At 35.1% G+C, this 15,570-nt stretch overlaps 2 protein-coding genes across 3 annotated transcripts in view; both read right to left on the bottom strand.

The window, feature by feature from the left end:
- The window catches only part of LOC131929580 (uncharacterized), a 38,034-nt gene that overhangs the window by 18,544 nt on the left and 3,920 nt on the right, over positions 1–15,570 (bottom strand). For both annotated transcript variants that reach the window (XR_009383980.1, XM_059285861.1), the window contains exon 2: positions 493–784. The gene's annotated coding sequence lies outside the window, so the exon portion shown is untranslated. The remainder of the gene's footprint in view (positions 1–492; positions 785–15,570) is intronic.
- LOC131929582 (2-oxoglutarate and iron-dependent oxygenase domain-containing protein 2-like) lies at positions 6,772–7,317 on the bottom strand. The gene has a single exon (XM_059285863.1). It carries the CDS (start codon positions 7,315–7,317, stop codon positions 6,772–6,774), a length of 546 nt encoding a protein of 181 aa, XP_059141846.1.

Genomic DNA, 15,570 nt, shown 5'->3' with positions numbered 1-15,570 from the left:
AAAAGAATTGGATGTGTTTTATGTTCTTTCCTTTGCTTCTTGCATGTAACCATTTATATATATATATATATATATATATATATATATATATATATATAGGCCCTATATATATAAATATTAAGTATATAAAATGTATTTATTCATATATATATATATATATATATATATATATATATATATATATATATATATATATATATATATATATATATATATATATATATATATATAATATATGTATGTATACATATGTATATGTATATATATATATATATTTATGTATATATATATTATATATATATTTATGTATATATATATATATATATATATATATATATATATATATATATATATATATATATATAATTGTAACATCAAAATAACATTGGATTTTTAAAGCATAAAACATAAAGATTATATGGTTTAGATAATAAATGTTATGGTTTAGCGAATATTTTGGCGTTATTACACATGCGCAAAAGCCTTGTTTACCTTATCACGTGACGCTTGTCTCCATTTTTTTTCTCAATTTGACGAAACTGTTTTAAAAGTCCTGCATGTTTTCAGCCACAGCCAGTTATACGTGTCACAGTATTTCACACTGAGTACTAGAGGGTTGAGGGGTGGAGAGGTGGAGGAGGGTGAGCTGAGGGGTGGGGTGGAGGGGTGGAAGAGGGTGAGCTGGGTACTTGTTCTGCTGGTGCAAGCTCAGGTAGATGTGGAATACTGTCTCGCCTTGTTCTGGTAATGGCAGGGGGGAGGGGGGATGACTGACGTCTCGAACCTGTGGAATGGTCGTTAAGATATGAAAGACATTCGATAATTGGTTGTCAGTCTGCATACTGGAGATAAGCACACGACAGCCAAAAGACGGCTGGGTGAGTTAAAATTAAAATACATTTTACAACACGAATATCCAGGCACAATGATATAAACAGTAATACACACAACACATTCTAAATAACACATGCATACACAAAGACAAGAAACACGTACGCTATAATTATTATATAATTAACTATTTCAGAAAATAAACTTTCATCTTGCGTTTCTTTAGCATAAATAGACATTACTTTATATAAATTCAAAATTAAGGAAATATTGTTCTTAAATTTTCTTGAGTGATTATTATTTTGTAATCTTATAGGAATTTTAATAGTCCTACTAGTGGGTTTATTTATTTTTTATACAACAGACTTTTTTAGTAACAAACACTTTTGCTGAAGCTTTGAACACATAGGAGTATATATTTAAATTTTCACAAGTCATCGAATGTTAAACTTAAACCAGCCTCTCATTCATTAAGGATGATTCAGGCCATGTTGTCAATGGAATTTTGTTTTATCAGCTTATTATAGGTTTATGGGACGTTGTGGCCGAGCGGTAGAGCTTTGCTTACCCAAAGTTTCGAGTTCGAATTTGAGTTAAAGTCAGAGGGATGTCGCTGCCTCCAGGGGTCATCCATAAATGACGTCACGATTTTTTGGACGATTTTTTACCTCCGCCAGACCCCCCCCCCCCCCCACTTAAAAGACCCCCCCCTACAACCCCCCTCAAAATTGCTGTTAAAATTTTCTTAAAATACGATATTTTCTAAAATCCTATCTGAACTCTGTTAACATAGAGTTTTTTTTATACAATTCCTATAAACATTTATTAAAACTGTTTTTTAAAACGCAAAATAACAGCTAAAATTCGTTTTCTAACGTTGCTTTTTAGCGCAATTTCCATACTGGACAATTGCGATTATTAACTCATCATTTCTGGATGGATGTGCGCAGCTTTAAGTCGTATCTCCTCCTCAACGAAGCAATATCGAGGCCTAGTTCCAAAAGCAAATATGTTAAGCAAGTTCCGAGGATGATTGTGGGCCAAAAAAAATTATCGGAATTCCTTCCTGGATTTCCCGGAAAAACCAAAAAACCTCGAAAAAAATGCAGTTTTTGGCCCATATCTCGGCAACCAGACCACTTAGCGTCTTGAAACATTTACCAATCGATTTCTGCCATAACTTAAAACAATATTGCCGAAGAAAGTTTTCAAAAATATCCTTTCGTTTGGTCACAAAAAAAGTAATTAAGGAAATTGCGCTTAAATTGTCACTAGACTTTTAATTTACTTGTTTATAATGCAAATGTGTGACGTCACACCATCTAAACACCTCCACACTCCCCCTCATCACACACCGTCACAAAATTACAGACCCCTAACCTCCTACGAGTGTGGCGTTATTTATAGACGACCCCAAGTCCACCCAGCTCAGATGGGTACCTAACTCACTTTACGGAGAGGCGGCTTTGAATAGTGTAGACCACACTCTCTCTTCTGGGTCGATACATATATGAACCCTATTTCGTCTGCCCTATGGATCGCTGGTGCTAAATAGGAATCTTTACTTTGTTTTAGCTAAGAGTATTATATATTCTTCCTTCTTAACTGTAATAATGGAGAGGATTTCCTTCTACACAAGTAAGTATTTCGCAATATGACCCGATGGCTACATTTTTTTTTCTTTTGCCTGCTTTTCTTTTTGGATTTGATATGGAACTTTTGTCCACCTCAGAACAATCTGCAAGCAGTAGATGTTTGATACTGGAGTTGTCTCTCCTAGATAGGTTAGTGTCCCAAGCTTACAAGCCTCATCTGCCCAATGCACTAACTCGGGACTTTATAAAGTTAGCGATCGCACGCTTTCCCACCCAACCACAATGTATTTGATTTGAAATCAAACAGTCCGTATAATTAATGTTTATAAATACAACTATTTTCATTAATACATCTGTCATAATTTACCAGCGGCAGTATCCTAAAGCAGCAAATGCTGCTACTCGATCATATAATTAGTAAAATACTCTACATTAAACGCAATTAGTGTGCTCGTTAGTAAAACATAGCGTTAGATTATATTTTTATTACCTCCCTTTCATTGTGTGGTGTTTTATTATTTCTGGCAAGATTTTAACGCGTATAATAAACAGAGGAGTCTTCACTGTTTACGTTCCATTAAGTTCTGATGGTTTGATAATGTAAGTAATAATTAAAATATATTAGTGAAAAAAAATTTGTTGAATTTTTCGCTTACCTTAATACATAATCAGAGTTAACGGAACATCAAAATAAAAAGAAAATAACAGTATTTTGTTTCAAATAATTTTTAGGCACCCATTTGAAAAGTATGTGCGCTATTAAAAGTTATGCTATTGTAGTATAGAATATTGAGGAGAGAAAAGTACTAGGTGATAAAGTAATCATAATACATTCACAGACTGCATAGTATAAATTGAAGTAAAGTTTAAGAGTTTAGTAGTGAGGTTTTAAAGCGTAGAAGCTCGCGTGACGTTTTAAAGTGTGAAGGTTGGAGTAAGTAGGTTGGAATAAGTAGGTTAGAGTAATGTTTTAGGGTGTAGGATTCGGAGTGATATTTTAAAGTGCATAGGTAAGAGTAAGGTTTCACAGTACAGAAGTATGAATGATGTTTTAAAGTGTATAGGTTGGAGTAAGGTTTTAGAAGTGTAGAGGTTGCACTGTGTTTTTACATTTATAGGTTGGTGTAAGGTTTTAGAAGTTTAGAAGTTGCAGTGTGTTTTTACATGTATAGGTTGGTGTAAGGTTTTAGAAGTTTAGAAGTTGCAGTGTGTTTTTACATGTATAGGTTGGAGTAAGGATTTAGAAGTTTAGAAGTTGCAGTGTGTTTTTACATGTATAGGTTGGAGTAAGGATTTAGAAGTTTAGAAGTTGCAGTGTGTTTTTACATGTATAGGTTGGAGTAAGGATTTAGAAGTTTAGAAGTTGCAGTGTGTTTTTACATGTATAGGTTGGAGTAAGGTTTTAGAAGTGTAGAAGTTACAGTGTGTTTTTACATGTATAGGTTGGAGTTAGGTTTTAGAGCGTGAAACTTCAGAGTAAAAGTTCAAAAAACAAGATTATTACCACTCAAATAATATCACACAACGCCTAAAGTAATGCCACATAATGTTCTGAGAATAGTGGATTGCTTTGAGAATTACTAAGACTTCAGCAGCCATAAACATAATGACGGATCTCTTTCTACACAAAAATAAAATACAGTATTTTACACATAAAATAAATGACATATATCCCTGCTGTCTTCACACGAAAAATAAAACATTAAATTATAATCTTAACCAAACTCAATCTTTAATCTTATTTTAAACCTTATCTCCCCTGCAAAAGCCAATTCATCAAAACACTATTATTTATATTTATAAATTTGAACTACGTCAGAAAAAAAAAATTCCTCAAAATTTTTATTTTCAACCAACTTGAAACATTCAGCTACCTGTAAGGAAGACACTCTTTTCGTACTCACACCAGGGTTATATTTTAACCCCACTTGAGACAACCCTCCCCCCCCACCACATTCCCTACCCAACTCAGCACAACCTCTATGCTCGAAGCTTGTTTGTATCCTTCAGCTAGTATAGCTATCAAATCGTGTGATCTTTAATCGAGAAATCTACACCACTGAAGCGTTGCTAGTATTTTTTTTTTAAATTATTATTGCTAGATTCTATATCTGCAAAAAAAAAAATAAAAAAATCAGCATTTTTGTAAGCGTTGCTAGAGTCAAGTTCCACATGTAAACACCGATACACCAAAAATGAGACGTGTTCCCTATGAGGGCACCACGATTTATAAATAATTGACCTAGAAAGAAACCGAATATACTATAACACTCTTTATTAATTGGAGAATAATAATAGGCTATTCATCCTTGTATTCATTCGCATTTTAGATTTTAATTTTTCACTTTTTTTTGCATGTGTCTGTATTTCCCAATAGAGAACACATTTTTTACATTTGTGCGAAATAGCGAACGCCCGTTCCTCGTTCCTTATAAGAAACATATTGATATTTTGCACTTTAAAGCATAATTAGATACACAATTATACAGTTTTAAACATTTTTAATATGTTGTTTTTTACTAGGATGACTAAAAACGATTTATTTTAGCTTCTATATCTCAAATAATTCAAGTTAAAAATGACTCGACGTAGACGGTGTGCTTGACCCTGCGAACAGTATATAAGGAAATATAGTGTTCAATAGTAGGGCGGGGTAAAAATATAGTGGGCATCATAGTGAACACCCTATTTTTTTAATAAATGAGGAAGAAAACAACGCCAATTATGTAATGTATGTTATCAGGCATGTTAATCTATATATATAATTCTCTTCTTGGAGACGTTAGAAAACAAGCTGTAAGCGCGCCGCGCAGTTCCCTCTTTTCCTCTCCAGGCATATCGCAACCACCCCCACACCCACATGGTCTGGTGAGCTGTAGTTCACGCTAAATGTTTACATCGTAGAGCCGGGTTTAGTGACGGCTATTAGGGGCAGATAATTTAGTTTAAAACTATTTTATACTTAGGGGAAGTAACTAAGTGGAGGCTGCTTTCACGCGGGTGGGGGTAGGGGGAAACGAGGGTTTTAGTGTTTTAAAGGAAATATTTTCAGTGGCAGCATTGGTACTGTCGAATTCACAAATTATGAATTACTGAAAAGTAGAAAATAAGACAACTAAATAGCGGCGTATGATGCGCCGCGGGTCGGCTCGTACTTTATAATTACATTTTTTTTTTTTTTTTTTTTTTTTTTTTTTTTTTTGAAATTTGAAAAAATTAAAATTCTTAGTTTTTATTTTTTATCAAAACATATTACAACAACACATCGTTTGTGTGAGTGCTATATATTTTTTACAAGCTTTTATTTAACTCACTTCCTCTGTCTGTCGCCAGTCGTCAGTCGTCAGTCGTCAGTCTAGATAGAAACGCAGGAGTGAAAATTCGGACAGTTCTACTTGACCGATACGATTCACACTTGGCACGTGGGTCAAGACATGAAGACAATGCAATCTGAAACTAAATTTGACTTAATTGGATGCCTAATTAATTTTTTATTGATTAATTAAAATTTGGACCGAATTAGTAGGCATGTCTAGCCAACCACACCACACGCGTCATCACCTTCAATAGCTGCGCCATCACGTAATGGCTGCGTTCAAAAACCATTGCGCGCCTACTGAACGTGATGTTCAGTAGGCGCGCAATGGTTTTTAGTCATGTAACTCTATTGTAAATAAAACATGTAAAGTACTGAAAATTTTTTTAATAAAAAACGTTTTAATAACAAGCTTTTATGTAATGATGCACTAAAAAGTAGAAAATAAATTATAGACTACTATTTAAATAACTATAAAGAAAAGCGTGGGTGTCTTCCTTAACATTAGTAAAGGTATCCAATAGATACTAAAGTGACCCACGCTTTTCTTTATAGTCATTTAAATAGTAGTCTATTACTTATTTTCTACTTTTTAGTGCATCATTACATAAAAGCTTGTTATTAAAACGTTTTTTATGAATTTTTTTCTACTTTATAATTACATTTTTTTTTTTTTAATGTTTTCCATATTTATTCTGTTGACTGAAAAATACAATCCTATTTTTGTAAATTTTTTCCACACAATGAAATAAACATAAATTTGTCTTGACCTTTTGTTAAATTATTTATACAAATTGTCTTTAGAAAGGATATACAAAATAAATAAAAACATTTTATGGATGCTTATTAATTTATCATATTTTTGCTTTTAGTATGTAATTTCTAATAAGTTATTGGTCAACAACTAAAAGAATACTTTACAACTGTAAATATAATAGCTATACAATAGCCTTTTTTTAAAAACATTCATTTTATTTACATTTATTCAAGTTTAGTAGGTTAAGGCAATTCAGTATGCAAGTATAATAGTTATAAATAACTACATGTGTGTTTGCTCTTTTTTATTGGAATGAAGCCATCACCAGCAATAGGCACTTCAATCAAATCTGGGACGTCGTGACACATTGGGCACATCTTGTTGCGAACTTCTGAACTTCTCATCCAGATGACTAGATTGTATCTGATTCCTTGATTTAAGGGTAGTGCTGAGTGGTGTTGGCGACCACAGTGAAGTAAACCAAAGCACATCTCATGACTGATCTTGACCATAGGCTCTGAAAATTCCTCATCAACTCCTGCAGCTGTTGACATTTTACGGACCTGCAATTGTCCCCCTTCATAGTCTTCATTGATGCTAATATTGGCAGTAATTTCTGAATTGTCAAAGTGTAGACTCAGTTCCCTGTCACCATGAGCCTCATATTTTACAATAAATGCTCGATAGGAATCTATGAGGCCCCCACCCCAGTGAGGAAACAGGATGCGAGTGATTGGTTGAAAATAATCCCTGACAAGTGAAGTGATCAGACTATCTGATAAGCCCATCTCATCCAATGATATTCCACTAGCATTCATTGTATTTGGCCTTGTTTTTCTTCCAGGAAATTTTTCAAAATTAGATATTTCATCTATCAGTTTAAAACAAAACGCTTTGGTGAAAACTGGAAGTTTGTATACCATGGCTTCTGTTATATCCCCTCCCATGTGAAATATTAGAGACATGAGTTTTTCCTTTGACAGACCTGTGGCATCATGTGCAATGGTTACAAACCTTGGGTCAAGAAAACAGGGTTGAAGACTCCATATTTCAGGATTCAGTTTTTCATAATGTTGCTGATTATATTCATAATTTTCAAGAAATTGCTTATGGTATGTTGATCTGCGTTTTATTTCTTCGTGCACCCCTGACAAAGTATTTTGATACTGTTTATCTGTAGAACATCCATTTAAGCGAAGAAGTGATCTAAATTCCTTCTCAAACTGTTCATCACTTTCATAAGTTGTATGAATTCTAAACTTTTTAATGAAAATATTCTTATTCAAATAGCATCTACAAATGTATTCTGGCTGTCTAGAGAGTGTGGTCATTGCTATAATGTTGCATCTGATTAGAAACACTAAGAAACATCCTTTAGTCCTATGACCGTTTACATTGCAGTATAGCTTTTTAGTTTTTACTTTGTTTTTGTAGTTTATTGACCAAACGCAACACAAATCAAATAAAAGCACTATCTCGTTTCTTTTTGTTTATTCTATATATTTTTTTAAACAATCAAGTTTTCTTTTTATGATTGCATATGAGTATCAATTTGAAACTGCATTACGTTTTCTAGTAATTAAGTAGATTCTGTAACGTTTTATTTTTTATTTTAAAAAAATGATCAAAAGTATACAAAAATAAAATATACCCATCTGTTCTGTAACGTTTTTACAAATACTAAAACTAGCTGGAGTTATCTCCCATGGGAAATAACAAGACAAGGGAAGTAGCACAGATAACAAGTTGACGGAAATCCAGCGCAGGCGGTTTGCGTGGGAGCTGGGGAATTTAGCTCAGCTCTCACCTACTTCTGGCTCAGGTCTATTCATGGTTCGTTACGTTCCCAGTGTCTTTCATTCGTGGTGGGACCATTGTAGTGGGGGGGGGGGGGGAGGGGGGTTGTTTAACCAAGCAGGTGGCTTGTGAGACTAATTTAATGAACGGTGGTGATGGTGATGGTGATGGTGATGATGATTGTAATTATGATTGTGATTGTAATGGCGATGGTGACGGTGTGGTACTAGTGATGGTGATAATGATTGTGATGGTTATGGTGATGATGATGTTGATCGTGATGGTGATGATGATGATAATAATGATATTGATGATGATGGTGATGGTGATGGTACTGATGATACTGGTGATGGTGATGGTGATTGTGATGATGATTGTGGTGGTGATGGTAACGGTACTGGTGATGGAGATGATGATGGTGATGGTGATCATGATGGTGATCATGATGTTATTGATGATGATGATGATGATGATGAAGATGATGATGGTGATGGTGATGAGATGAGCAGACACATGCTGTAGTCGCACACACGCAAGCACACACAAACACACACATACGCGCGAATACATACTCGGACACTGATAAACAAAAACACACACATCAATGTACATACAGAAAAGTACACACGGACACATACAAGCGTAGATACATGCACAAAAACACAGACAAAACAAACACATACAGAAAAGTATACACACGGAGACACAAACGTACATACTCTCTTAGATACATGCACAGAAACAAACAGACCACGCAAACAAACATACAAACAAATAAACGCTCATACTTACAAACACGCACACAAAATACACTTGACACCCAAACTCACTCACAAACATACATACAAACACGCTTAAAGGCTCTAATTCGCAAACAGACATACATCTGCGATACACACATTCACACACAAATCATCAAAACACGTTTATCTAAAGCCTCCAACTTTGACAAACAAACTATTCATAATCGTGGTGTACTGCATTCTAAAAAGCTTTTGAAATTTATTTTTAACTTAATCGACCTTACGTCACCACAATTTATCTTATTCAGAACACATTTAGAATTAATAAAATAATAGTAATAATAATAAAATAATCTCTAAATTTAAAAAAAAAAATGAAATAATATAGATGGCCTATTCTTCAAGTAAACAGTTCACCACTGTCTACGTCATCTCGGCTATCGTAATCTAAATGTTGTTGTAAAAGTTAAACAAATATCATGAATTTGGCAGCCGGAAGATTCCGGCTTCAAGGTTAGCTGCTCTGGTGGCCTGGGGCATCGGATTTAAGTGCTAAGACAAGACCAATAGTGTGTGTCATGCTACTAGACAGTGGTTCTAAGTCTGTTAGATTTGATGGGTGTCATAAAGGTTGCAGTGGTTCTAAGTCTATGATGGGTGTCATAAAGGTTGCAGTGGTTCTAGGTCTGTGATGGGTGTTATAAAGGTTGCAGTGGTTCTAAGTCTGTTAGATTTGATGAGTGTCATAAACGCTTTAAGGCAGTGGTTCTAGGTGTGTTAGATTTGATGGGTGTCATAAAGGTTGCAGTGGTTCTCAGTCTGTTAGATTTGATGGGTGTCATAAAGGTTGCAGTGGTTCTAGGTGTGTTAGATTTGATGGGTGTCATAAAGGTTGCAGTGGTTCTAAGTTTGTTAGATTTGATGGGTGTCATAAAGGTTGCAGTGGTTCTAAATAAAGGTTGCAGTGGTTCTAGGTCTGTGATGGGTGTCATAAAGGTTGCAGTGGTTCTAAATAAAGGTTGCAGTGGTTCTAGGTCTATGATGGGTGTCATAAAGGTTGCAGTGGTTCTAGGTGTGTTAGATTTGATGGGTGTCATAAAGGTTGCAGTGGTTCTAAATAAAGGTTGCAGTGGTTCTAGGTCTATGATGGGTGTCATAAAGGTTGCAGTGGTTCTAGGTGTGTTAGATTTGATGGGTGTCATAAAGGTTGCAGTGGTTCTCAGTCTGTTAGATTTGATGGGTGTCATAAAGGTTGCAGTGGTTCTAGGTGTGTTAGATTTGATGGGTGTCATAAAGGTTGCAGTGGTTCTAAGTTTGTTAGATTTGATGGGTGTCATAAAGGTTGCAGTGGTTCTAAATAAAGGTTGCAGTGGTTCTAGGTCTGTGATGGGTGTTATAAAGGTTGCAGTGGTTCTAAGTCTGTTAGATTTGATGGGTGTCATAAAGGTTGCAGTGGTTCTAGGTCTGTTAGATTTGATGGGTGTCATAAAGGTTGCAGTGGTTCTAAGTCTGTTAGATTTGATGGGTGTTATAAACGCTTCAAGGTAGTGGTGCTAAGTATATTAGATTTGATGGGTGTCATAAAGTTAGCAGTGGTTCTAGGTCTGTTAGATTTGATGGGTGTCATAAAGGTTGCAGTGGTTCTAGGTCTGTTAGATTTGATGGGTGTTATAAACGCTTCAAGGTAGTGGTGCTAAGTATATTAGATTTGATGGGTGTCATAAAGTTAGCAGTGGTTCTAAGTCTGTTAGATTTGATGGGTGTCATTAAGGAGACAATGGTTCTAAGTCTTAGCCATGTTCCCTCTCTTTTGCGAGAGGTTCCATAATTCATTAAGAGAGTGGACAAATCTCACTTACTCGACTCTCATAAACTAGTGAACGACAAATGGACTGTAATGTACTGTGTGGGATAGCATGATCTACAACGCCCCTTTCTTCCTTTCTTCAATACCGTAGGCCGCTTTTAGCTAGTATTATCTGAAGCATTTTTATATTTTAATTTGTAATACTACCCAAAACTCTGATAAACCCAATTTTTTTTTTTCAAATTTGTAACAATACGAGAGCTCTTGATCGACACTTTTTAAAAATTGGTAGCAAATGTGAATAACAGTTACACCGAATAGAATTTTTTTTTTAAATTTGAATTTTTTTTTTTAATCATTATACCCCATTCTATGCTTAAAATACACTCTGATCTACCCAATTTTGTGTTTAAAATTTGTAACAATATGAGAACCCCTGGTCTACCCCATTCTAAGTTTAAAATTTGAAACAATATGAGAACCCCTTATCTACCATATTCTATGGTTAAAATTTGTAACAAAATGAGAACCCCTTATCTACCATATTCTATGGTTAAATTTTGTAACAATTTGAGAACCCCTTATCTACCATATTCTATGGTTAAAATTTGTAACAATATGAGAACCCCTTATCTACCCCATTCTAAGTTTAAAATGTGTAACAATATGAGAACCCCTTATCTACCATATTCTATGGTTAAAATTTTTAACAAAATGAGAACCCCTTATCTACCTTATTCTAAGTTTAAAATTTGTAACAATATGAGAACCCCTGGTCTACCCTACTCTAATCCATTTCTCAGCCCCCGACTTAAACTGTACAGTGACCATTACGTCGAGGGATCATAAAATAAGTTACACAGGCCGAAAGTGGTTGGAACGAATCCAATTTGGCAAAGTAAGGAATAATTGTATAAATCATTTACCTGTGTCCGCCCCCACCCCTCACTTCCTGCACCCCCCCTCACCCTCGCATACATCTTTGCCTTAAAATCTTCTGAAAAATGTTTGTTTACGTGCTGAAATTTTTAGAAAAATTAAATTTTGCCAACTTTGTTTATATTGTTACACGTGTCTCCCGTTTTCTTTTCGTTCTCTCTCTCTCTCCGCCTCTCTCTCTATATATCTCTCTGTCTCTCCCACTCTGGTTTCATTCGTCCTTCGCTCTTCTCTTTTCTTCTCCTTTGTTCTCTTAGTCCTTCTTTCATCTAATCGCCTTTTTTCCTTCATTCGTCCTTCTTTCTTTCTCTTATTTTTACAATACTCGCTATCTCATCATAATTTAAAAAAAAAAATATTAAATGCTTCTTAATGATCAACATTAACACTAGTTTTCAGAGACAACTGAGTACCTAAGATATTAGGATAAGTAATGGCGATTGGGCATATTTCTGACCGCATATTATCCTTTCATATGGGACTGAGTGGCCTAGCGGGTTCAAGTCAGTAGATCGTCCCTGAGTCCACCCAACTCTGATGGGTACCTAACTCACGTTAGGGAAAGTAAAGTCGGCTGGGCATAGTGCTGACCACACTATCTCTTCATATGTCGAGGTCACAGAAAGAAGTGAACTCTGCTTCACTTGCCCCATAGACCGTCAGGTTTGAAAAGGGAACTTTACTTATTATCCTTTCATAAGCCGAGGTCAAGAAACATATTCCCAGTGGATCGCTAGGTCTAAAGAGGAATTTGTACTTTTCAAAGATTTATTATCTTCTTCACTATAATGAATTCCCTACTCCAATGTTAAACCTTCACAAAACATATTCTCCCAATAGTTATAAAACGCTTTTATTCTTTAAATTTAACTAATTCGGTTATTCACGTATTTACTCATGTTCCAAAAACATTATCTTTTCTCATACTTGAAACACCTTCATTTTCACACACCATATTTTACCAACTTTACCGACTCAAGCGATACTAACCACTCTATACCCCTATACATTTAATCACGTCAATTTATACTATGCAACTTAATATAACCCCATCACACTCAACCACAGTAATACTCTCCTACACATCAATCATCCACATACAAACAACACTCTCAAAAACGTAAACACACTTGACACATATCCGTACATTTACAAACACCTTTTACATATCCAACTTTTCTATATTCCCAAATAATCCTACACAACATACACACACACACACAGAAATGAATCCCCATAAACACTATATATCCCAAATACCTCATACACCACAATATACCTCAGTCAACAATATAAACGAAATACTATGATATACACCCCATACACTCCTATACACTAAACGTCAATATAAATTGCGAAGCACCCCCACACACCAAAACACCACTTAAAACAGTACACCACTATACAATCTAAGACAACCCACACACCACCGTACTTCCCCATACACAAAAAAATATACACCACAATACACCATAAAAATCGATGTAATTATATACACCACAACAAAACCCCAAACACCCCCGCAGGTACTCCATACACCACCACACCCCCACCACAGGTACCGCATATATCTACCTTTACACACAAATCTCTGTTGTGCACGTGACACTAATTACTCCAATCAAATGATATTAATTACAGGTAACACATGCTCATCCCCGCACGCATGCAACTGCCGACCTTTGTGGTGAGCTACACGTCATATCTAGCATACCTGTCTGCCCCACCCTCCCCCGTAGGTCTCACACCACCCCAGCCACATGTCTATCTCTCACCCTCCAGGTCTTTCTTCCCCTCCAACCTCCCCAGCGGTCTTCATCTCTACCAGTACAGATCCGTCTCCATATATGTATATATATATATACATATTTACATATAAACATATGAACATATATACATATATATATATATATATATATTTACATTTACATATATATATATATATATATGTATATATGTATAAATGTTCATATGTTTATGTGTATATATGTATATATATATATATGTATACATACATACATATATATATATATATATATATATATATATATATATATATATATATATATATATATATATATATATACATATATATATATATATATATATATATATATATATATATATATATATATATATATATATATATATATACATCCCAAAAAAAAAAGTTCATACGTTTAAATCCTATTCAATTTAAATCATCTATCCATTAAAATTTGTTGCCACTTTAAACTGTTTGTCTTTTCAACTTTTAAAATAATAAGCTTAGCTCTAAAGTTAAAGCCAAGCTCTCATTAAACTCAGCTGCTCTTAAACGCGACTCCGCCCCATTTGAAATCAATCAAACCTCAAAGAAAAAATGCGATCTCTTTAAATAAAGATACAAAATTAAACAAGGTTAGCTTACTCAAAACAACATAAATTTTTAGTATCCTCGTTTTGTTTTTATGTAAGGCCTACTCGCATTCAGCTGAATGTATGCAGCAAGAACGTGTGTTTGGAATTCGGTGCTATTTTAATGTGTTACCAGCTCTAGCCTCGTTTTGAATACAGGGCATAGACATCTTATTTTAAATTAATACGTTTTCATATCTAGGTGAAATCTAGAAATCTACGTTTTACCCGATTTCTTACACATAGAAGCTATGCAAGTTTTATAATAATAAAAAACGTCTTTACATTTCGAAATCTATTGCAAAATGTTGACCACACACTTATTCGTAATGATGAAGTCAGATAACAGATATCAGATAACAGATAACAATAACAGATAACATTTATCACACACATGTAAAGGACCATCTGGTGGGGTGGGGAAGTTTACCTTTATAGAGAAGTTTACCTTTATACTTTACTTAGTGTGAGCGAAGAGGGGGTGGGGGTGGGTGGTGATGTTTTTTTTTTCCCGTTTTAGCTTGAATAAAAGCGAAAGTTGTTTTAGTTTCCGGTCTAGGGCTGTTGTTTTATTAAATAGGGCGGTATTATTGTTGTGCCAGCAGTTTTATGTTTCAAACTGTTTTTTTACATATATTGTTATCATTGAATTTATATAGTATTGCTATTTTGTTTTTACTTTTTTTCGTGTAACATTTTTGTTATGATTTTTAAAGATTTATTTCTAAATAAAGTTTGAAGAAGTTGATTTTCTTTTTTTTTATTAGGTTAAAGTTATGAGATAGCTGCCGTGGGTTTAACCACCCCCCCCCTCGATAATTTAAAGCCAAATAAGTGTTAGTCAAAGGCAGAAGCGTAGCGGGGGGTGGGGGGGGGCGGGGGGTGCGGACCGCACGGGTGACACCATTTAGGGGGGTGACACCAAGGCAAAAAATAGCAACACATATAAATACATAGAGAAAAACTTGAGGGTGGGGGGGTGCGAATCGAAAGTTTGAAAGTTTGTCCCCGGGATGGGTCGCTACCATTAAGTGCCGCACCGGGTGACACCCGACCTCGCTACGCCACTGGTCAAAGGGCAAGGTAATTAACTAACAAAATTAAACATATTAACGGTCACATTGTGAGTTTAACCTATCTGGTGGCTACGAGTATGTGTAGATTTTCTATATGCTAGAGCGATGGTTAAGGTTAGATATCTGTAGGTATAGCCGGGTTTGTGACCGAATCAGAACAATCTATTTATTTTAAAGGTTGATTCTACCGTATACAATCAGTAATCAGTGTTTCTTCCAGACTTTTTTCTCCGGGGGGGGGGGGGGGGGGGGGTAGGGGGAAGGCACTTGAAATTTTCGGGGGGGGGGGCGGTAGAATTTTTTCGGAGGGGG

The sequence above is a fragment of the Physella acuta genome, unplaced genomic scaffold (genome assembly GCF_028476545.2).
Source record: "Physella acuta isolate Inbredline_101_S28 unplaced genomic scaffold, ASM2847654v3 ptg001653l, whole genome shotgun sequence".
Lineage (NCBI taxonomy): Eukaryota > Metazoa > Mollusca > Gastropoda > Physidae > Physella > Physella acuta.
This window is presented reverse-complemented; position numbering and strand designations above follow the sequence as displayed.